This window comes from Micromesistius poutassou, assembly GCF_964030765.1.
Source record: "Micromesistius poutassou genome assembly, contig: SCAFFOLD_5273, whole genome shotgun sequence".
NCBI lineage: Eukaryota > Metazoa > Chordata > Actinopteri > Gadiformes > Gadidae > Micromesistius > Micromesistius poutassou.
The window spans coordinates 8,651-16,954 of NW_028178336.1; the positions used below are offsets into that span (position 1 = coordinate 8,651).

An 8,304-nucleotide genomic window follows, 5' to 3' on the forward strand; every position below is an offset into this window, starting at 1 on the left:
TTGGATTCGATTAGGGTTGTCCATTAAAGTAATGGTTAGTGCATGTACCACAGTTCCTCCTTAAGACACCAATCAACCAATAAAGAAGCTACAGAGGTATGACATTGCAAATGTAATAAATGCCTAATTATAAATCATACACTATCCCAAGCATTAAAGAAAATGATATAGATCAAATCGTTGCTTAACATATATACTACAATTAAGATGAAGAGAATGAATAACTGATAAATACTCTTACAATATTGAATAGTTCAAGGAAATAGTGTGCACTTTATCAGATTTATATAAATGTTACTAATCAATAGTGGTATTGGACAATAAATAGTGGTGTTGGAGTTGGGCTTGCTGTATGTAACATAAAAAAAGATTAATTTCCGTTAAATATGTTATTTTTGTTTTAAAATGTTAAGAGCTGTACATAAAAACTGAGACTGAAAAAAACGTATGAACAATCATAACATTGACTTTGTTTTTTCCAGAACAGTCTGTGGCTCAAAAATATGTAAACGTTTTTGTATTTCATTAACAGGTATAAAATATGATTTTTTTTTCAATGTATGCTACTGTACTGTATTAATATTTGGCTTGTAATGTTTTAAGAAGTTTCAATATTTTGAATTATATCCAAGGAACAGGTTTTAAAAGTTGCATGCCAAGAGATGGTAATGTAGAATAGAAGATATACTGTATAAACACCAACATGTGTCCATGTGCACATTGTATCGATGCAGCTTAACGCATGCTATAGGGAAATGTCTTGCTCCACTGGTAAGTGTTTCTGTAAAACTGTCATTTCTGGTCTATACTCTTATCAAGCAAAAAGAAAACACACAAACAATGTCTATTTGTTATTATTTTCTTTCCATACATTGCATAATTATGTTTCATTATATAGGCCTACTAATATGCTAACTTATGAGGATGAGAAGGTTAGTTTGGCTAACTAATGACAATGATAATTGTGGTCTTGTAGTGAAATATGAAATCTAAAAGTGTTCATAAACTATCATTTATAATAGTCCCTCTTACCACCATCTCTGATTTGTTAGGTTCCCTGGTGCTTCCCTGCCTTTATCAGGAGTATATGATAACATGAGTCCAGTATAACCAGTGGAGCAGACCCGTGGAAATGTAACTCATTAGTACTGTGATGTGGCGAGAGACTGGTCTAGTGTCTTCTGTGGATTAATGGGAAGAATGTGCACAAAACCAGCGGTTTTGTACTGAAAATATATCAAACTTTCTTGTTAATAAACCAAAAGATAACAAACAAAACCGGATTCGCTTAAAAAGCTTCTTTCTTTCAACGTAGACGGGTCTAGTCATTACTCTGGAGTCCCTCAGAGCGGACCGCCTCTCCATCAGCGCTGTGAGGCCGGGTGGAGCCCGGGTACCCCCCCCCCCCCCCCGGTCCCCTCCTGTTGGGGGGGGGCTGCTGCTGGGGCTTGGGGTTCTATTTCTGGAGCCATCTTGACTTGTAGGCCTGCAGCAAGCTGGAGCATAGCCGGTGTATCTCTCTTCAAGTAACCACGTACTCATAGGGTTTAGAAATGATAATGATCCCATTCATTCTGGTCAGCGAGCAGAGAACGAGAAAGCCACATGTGGCCTGTAAAGCCATTGACCAGACTTGTGTCAATAGTTACAATAATGGTGCTTTTCATTTGTATGGTCAAATCTACCAGCTTTATTGCGGCAATTCACGGAGGAACGCCCCCTTTTGGTCGGTCCCACTCGCTATTCTGAAAGTAGAGCACAGTTACTCCTGGTTACAGGTGGACGTCTTCTAGAATAGTTGGCCTGGCTACTACAACACACGGCTCCATGTGTTATTTAGAGCTAACCGGCCAAAACACTCTCCTCTCAGACTCCCTGTCTGGCTGCCTTGAATAACTGACCAAACACAAACTTCCTAAAACGAAATGAAGACAAAGCTGAACGTTGATACCATCAGTCACAAGCCAGGCAGAGAACTCTTCCTCTCAGACACAGACTGTATGGCCCTGGGGCTCTTCAGATCCTGGTTTTAAATCACAAAGCCTATTGTCATCTATCTAATATAGGCAAAGTCTGACCATGTTTAAATAGACGCTGACAGTGTGGTACATGGTCTGGGGCAGGTGGGGCAGGTGGGGCAGGTGGGGCTAGTGTAACGCTCTCCTGTCTCACACTACAGTTGAAAATGCAGAAGCTTGAGTATTGGCCGAGACCAGAGGAGCACACATCGCACCTGTTCAAACTTTGAGAACGTAAAACTCCTTCATTTGTTGAAGTCATTAAATGGCCTGGCGCCGGACTTACCAGGCAGACAGCCCCTTCGGCCCGCCAGAGGATCTGACCAGACGTCCATCTGGAATCTCTTTTAAACGCAATTTGAATACATACCATTTTAGCCATGCATTTTGAGGATGTGTTATTACTGTGTTTGTTTTTATTATCTTTTATTTATTTGTATTTATTTCATGAATATAAAGCACTTTGTCAAGTGTGCTTGATTAATTGACTTCAGGTTGCAATATGTTGCTGATGAATTAAAGAAAATAGTCCCTGTTCTTACCTGGTAACACAATGTGTCTCCAGAGATGATAATCCAGTCCAGTTACATGACGTTAATATTATGGTGATGAAAGAGAATATTCTGAAAAAAATAAAACATAGTGAAATATAATACATAATGATTCAATGATGACTTATCACATTTCACCCAATTGCTCACTAGAAAGGTAGCAGGCCTTTCATCAGTGTGAAAAAAGTGTACGTGTGCAGCATCTGTCTTCATACTGAAATGCATACATTCTGTTGATTCTAGCACATTAATAGAGACCAAGAATACCAAGGTTAATAGTCCTGTTTTATTGCTATTAAATGGTCTTGACTGTGTTTGATTGACGCTCCCCAGGTCGAGCCTGGGTGAACAGCAGGGGGCGACCACACACTGGGATCTGAGTGATGCAGATAGAAGAAGAATGGTCTGCAAAGTTAAACTGAAAGCCCCACATGAATGTGTTACTATCGGTTATCTCCAATTGAGTCGAATGTCATGATTCGTGCTGCATTGACTAAAATTCAGAACAAATGGAGAAACTACCGACACAGATTTGTTCCCTGGATTGCGCTCAATCTCCGCAGAAACGAGGGGTGAGTGATTCAGATCCGCTTGGACTCATCTGTAAACGAGGAGGTCCCTGTCTTCTCAACCGCCTGGTCTGTCTTGTTGAGGCGTTTTATTAATTTATATACACTCTTATTACTCGAAATTCAGACCGGATTTATTTTAGTCTCCCGGACATCGGTTACATCGCCGTCTGTCCTATAATCCTCGATGCTGGACATATAAGATACTTGAACTACATCACCCTCTACTGGGGACTAGAGGGACATACAGGCACAACATAACAACATGATCATTTATTAATTATCCTTCTCTAGAACTAACCATAACTTTGAATTTACCCAATATGACCCTGTGCTCCGTATGAACACACAGGACACCTTCTCATGCCATAGTAACTACAATGTTATTTTAAACATTTCCTATGTAGTCTCGATTCGTGAAATGACCTATGTACCAGCATTTTTCCTGGTACATAGGTACCAGGGCAGTGATATTATGTTGATACATCTTGTTTTCTCCTTCTTCGTCTACTTTATCTAACAAGTGGTATTTTTCGACGTATGGGTTACCACCTACTGTGTGTGTGTGTGTGTGTGTGTGTTGCGGTGCTTTTCTTAGGTCTCTGCGGCATGTAACAAAGAGTATTCAAGACAAGCCCATCCACGATGAGGTGGTCTCTGGGATTCTGCTGAGACTCTTTGGGGCCCTGCTGGAAAGAGACGGAGCAGATGGGAACCAGAGCCTGAAAGACGCTTCTCAAAGTAATGACGCCAGGGAGCTGCATGACGGTAAGGCTGAACGCTTCTCTTAGGAGTTTATGTTGCTGCTCCTATGGACGTGTTTATCTTCCCCTGTGGATGTGTCTAGCACTTGTTTATGTGTAGCTGTTAAGGCGGTGGTGGTGTTGTTTATGATCCAGAGACTATGGAGCACTTTGATTACTTACTTAGGAAGCCCAGTCGGCCCCGCTTAAAGAGACGGCACTTCATTTAAAATGAATGAAACTCCTTAACTTTGCAGAATGGATTAACTTCAATACGTTAAACCATATATTACTCTCCTTCACGGCAGGGCTCTAGCAATGTCACGCAATATTTTAGATTTGACCACTTTGTATTGTACATTTTATGATAATATGCACGTTACATCGCCCGTCCTTTCATTTGTGTCCTTCAGGCAGGCGGGAGGCTGAGAGTGATGATTTGATGTTTCAAAGCATGGGTTTCTGCGTCCACCGCAGACCCAGCTCAGTCCCGCTGGCAGGGGTCGGGGTCTTCGTCACCAAAGGGCGGGTTCCCAAGGGCACGGTGGTGGCCATGTATCCAGGTGAATGTCACTGCCTCATACTCACTGGATCATTAATCACATTACTAGTTTCACAGCGACACGTCTGTCTTCTCCGACCGCCCCCTCACCAGGCACCGTCTACGAGGCGTACGAGCCCGTCTTCTTCCAGTCGCTCAGAAACCCTTTTGTGTTCCGATGCATCGACGGTGTCCTGGTGGACGGTAACGATAGAGGGATTTCAAAACTGGTGTACAAGTTAGTACGATTCCTTGATTTATCAATGGCTTGGTAATTTCCTTAAAACGTGATGTTTCCTGAAATGTATTGCATCGTTGTGTTGAATGATGTAGCCTGGAATCCAGAGCCACATCTACAAAGCTGTAGGGTCTGGCAACGAGTAATGAAAATGGTCCAACTCGAGGGGCGGCACCAAGCATGCATTTAATAATATCAATGCACGCAATTGGATAACACTACGACCAATCAGAAGAATACAAGGGGTGACATATCCAGACCAGCGGAGCTAACCAATAGATAAGACTCTTGCCGTATCCGGTCGGTAAAACAGCAGCGCTTTTGGCCCGCCTATATCAGATACACCGATGTGATTGGTTAATGTTCTGGGCCAGGGGAATCGGGGAGTGAGTATATTGCTCGTTCCCAGAGTGACTCAAATTGTGCTCTCGCGAGAACTCCAGGGTGTGAATGACGTGTAGTGTGGCTGGTGTATGCTCTTGATGTGTTTTGTGTCATTGTGTAGGTCATGCAGCAGAAGAGACATGCTTGGCCCGTACAGGTTAAGTGACTTCAGCTGGCTGACAGCCACTCCAAAGAACCCACTGGCTATTGGTCAATACGTCAACAACTGCAACGGTACGTCCAGGTTCTGACTGTCGTTCTGAATTAAACAGAACGAATCATGATGATGCTACTTCTACTGGGGGTCAGGTGCTCATGTGCTCCTACCCAGAAGTACACACAAACAAGAGCATGTTTGGTGTTCACACATATTACACATATGAGCAGAGTTTATATTTTGTGTCTCAATAGTAGATAACAATCTCAGTTTCACTAGGAAACAATCTCAAAGAGGCAGAAAGATAATGGTAGCACGGCCACACAGTATGTATAGCTGGTTATTTTATCAAACACACTCTAAAGTCTGCACACATTTCTTTTATATGGTATAATTAATGCAATGTTCTCTGTGAACCCCTGCAGTCTCTCCTGCTAATGTCTGCTACCAGGAGTACGACGTCCCTAGACTGTTTCCTCTTGAACTCCATCAGTATCTTCCCAACGTCAAGTACAGTCATGAAACACAGAGGTGAGATTTAAATTCAAAATCCCAAAACAATTTGAAAAAAATGCTTGATACATTATTGTATTGATATTTCTTCTCCGCACCTTACAAAAAAAAACATTAATTGGGGACATTTGACATAATTATCGACTAACGTTGAGTAGATATTTTACTTATGAGGTTTGATATAGGGGTTGAATGGCATACTGAATGATTACGATTTTGTGTTTTTCCTCTCCAGGCCTATAAGATGTATCGTCCTTGTATCTCTAAGAGATATCAGCCCTGGTGAAGAGCTCTTCTCTAACTATTACACCATTGTGGACTCGTAGTCCAACTGATGGTCTTGGACATTAGTTCAACAACCGGTATTTGTAATAAACAATTACAATTACTGCCCACAAGAGGGCAGCAACTCAAGTCCGCCACTGCACTTTAGGCCTTTGTCCAGGATTGACGGGAGGAACAATGCTCAATACTGACCATCTAAATAATGTGCTTTTATATATATTTTCGTATTTATATATTATATATTTTAGGTATGTAATGACAGCTGAAATAAAACATGAGTCATGCATTTGTTGTTTTTTGTATGGTTGTGTTCCAAGACAAACAACACATTCACACACTAATTAACTTAAAAGAATGACAGACAACAATTTACAAAGATACTTAATATATTTAAGGTTATTTAATTAGCGAGAAACATACATTTTCATCAAGTTAAAACAAACAAAACTTAATTTAAACCAGCCGTTTTATGGACTTTTCTAAATCTTCATCTCCAGAGACGGCTCTCCTGGTTCAACAGTAAACACATAGTATGACAACATGTCAAAATATTCAACAAGCAACATCTTCTGTTCCATCATCTTCCTTCAAAGTCATCCAAATGAATTATTTGTGGTTTAAATAGTCGTTCCAAGTAGGCCTGCTAAAGACGGAGTCAAGTGTAAAATGTACATTTCAATAGGAAACCACCCACACGGGTGCCTGTCTGGTAGCGCATGGCTTGAACCCTGCCAGGGTTAGCGGTTCGATTCCCACTGGGACCACCCATGCTTAGAACGTCTCATGGCGTGTCGAACACTTTCTATACTGTAAATGTGTCCACCAGGTGGTGTTATGACATTTACAATGTTATTCTAACATGTTCCGCTAACACAGTGACTGGTATGGTTCATACTCACTCAACACTTTCCTGTTAACCCTTTCAGATGTGTGTGTACAGTGTGAATATATATTATTTTTAGGTTAAAGTTTATCTTGTCTTTCTTTCCATATTTGGCAGTTTGCGGGAATCTTTCTCATGGAATTCAATTCAAATTGTCAACATAAAAAACAGTCATGCACAATATTACAGTGTCTAATCAGGTCTTTATATTCTCTAATCTATGGCACATTATCAACACAATGTATTTGTTATCAGGGGGTTCTTATTTTCCAATAGAATAGTCACTATAGCCAGCATCACATCCAGCACAGATTCTCTTATATTTACCGATATTAATGTCATTTTACGTAGTAGATTCAAATAAAAAATACTTGACTTCAACCGCAGTTAAAGGTAGGTTAGGCAATTTATTATAGAAGCATTTTGTGTTGTATCTCTGGAAATTATCTTGGCACCCTGACAGCAATCAATCTAAAGCTAGTCACATGTTTTTGGGGGGTGGCTTTGGAGGGAGGCCTTAAGGAGGGGTGGGATTTATTATGTTTTACACTACAAAAAATAGAGTTTAATCTGCCTGGTTTCCCCAAATTGCCTACCCTGCCTTTAACAACGGTAGTTGGGGGTTTGGGCTGGGTTCAGAAATCTATGATCTTTTGCGTCTGGTTTCAAATTACTAAAGTTGACCGGTCTCATCTTCATCTCTGCAAACTGAATGGAGTGCTCGTGTCCTTTCCAATGGAACCAGTTGATCCCCTGTTGAAACAACGTGGAACTTAACATCCTCCAAATATCATCCACACACACTCATTCGCGCGCCACCCCTCCCCCCCCCCCCCCCACACACATGTTGTAATGTTACTTTGTTTATTTGTGCTGATTTAACACAAACAATCGTTGTTGATAAAATGACCTCACTAAAACAATCTCCTCTAGGCTGAAGGCTCCTGCAAAAAAAAGTTTTCCCTTTTCTTGGAAAAGCTGGACATTTCTAGTGTGTATTTGTTTTCCATACATACCTTACTATGACTTTCGTCGCCGTATTTCCCCATTAGGTTGACGCGATGACAGTTTTTGTACCAAAAGGCCCCTTGTAGGACAACGCACAGTTTGTAACGGCGGCGTCGTTATCGTTGTCGTAGGTGGAGAAGGGGCGCCCGTGGTGGTAGGTCAGGGAGTCACTGGTGAACACATAGGATTATTAAACGTAGTGTCGATGGAGCCAAAGTTCAACCCAAAGACAGATCCCTAGACTTTTAAATATTGATATTTCCATAGATGTTATCTTAGACTACGATGACCATGGGGACTCTTATTTTGTTAAAGGGTTCACCCACCAGCGGTCCCGCTGTAAGCGCCTACGTAGATCTTGTAGCGGGTGCGGGGCTCTGCGATGGTGAACTTGTCGTACTGGCGTAGGCCGTC

At 41.4% G+C, this 8,304-nt stretch overlaps 1 protein-coding gene across 1 annotated transcript; it reads left to right on the forward strand.

Moving 5' to 3' along the window:
* The first annotated feature begins 2,975 nt into the window (after window positions 1-2,975).
* LOC311374607 (SET domain-containing protein 9-like) lies at window positions 2,976-6,232 on the forward strand. The gene is made up of 7 exons (XM_084490414.1): window positions 2,976-3,141; window positions 3,737-3,906; window positions 4,295-4,444; window positions 4,537-4,660; window positions 5,166-5,278; window positions 5,627-5,732; window positions 5,950-6,232. The coding sequence occupies exons 1-7, from the start codon at window positions 3,005-3,007 to the stop codon at window positions 6,038-6,040; spliced, it is 891 nt and encodes a 296-aa protein (XP_084346540.1). The 5' UTR covers window positions 2,976-3,004; the 3' UTR covers window positions 6,041-6,232.
* The last annotated feature ends 2,072 nt before the right edge of the window (window positions 6,233-8,304 follow it).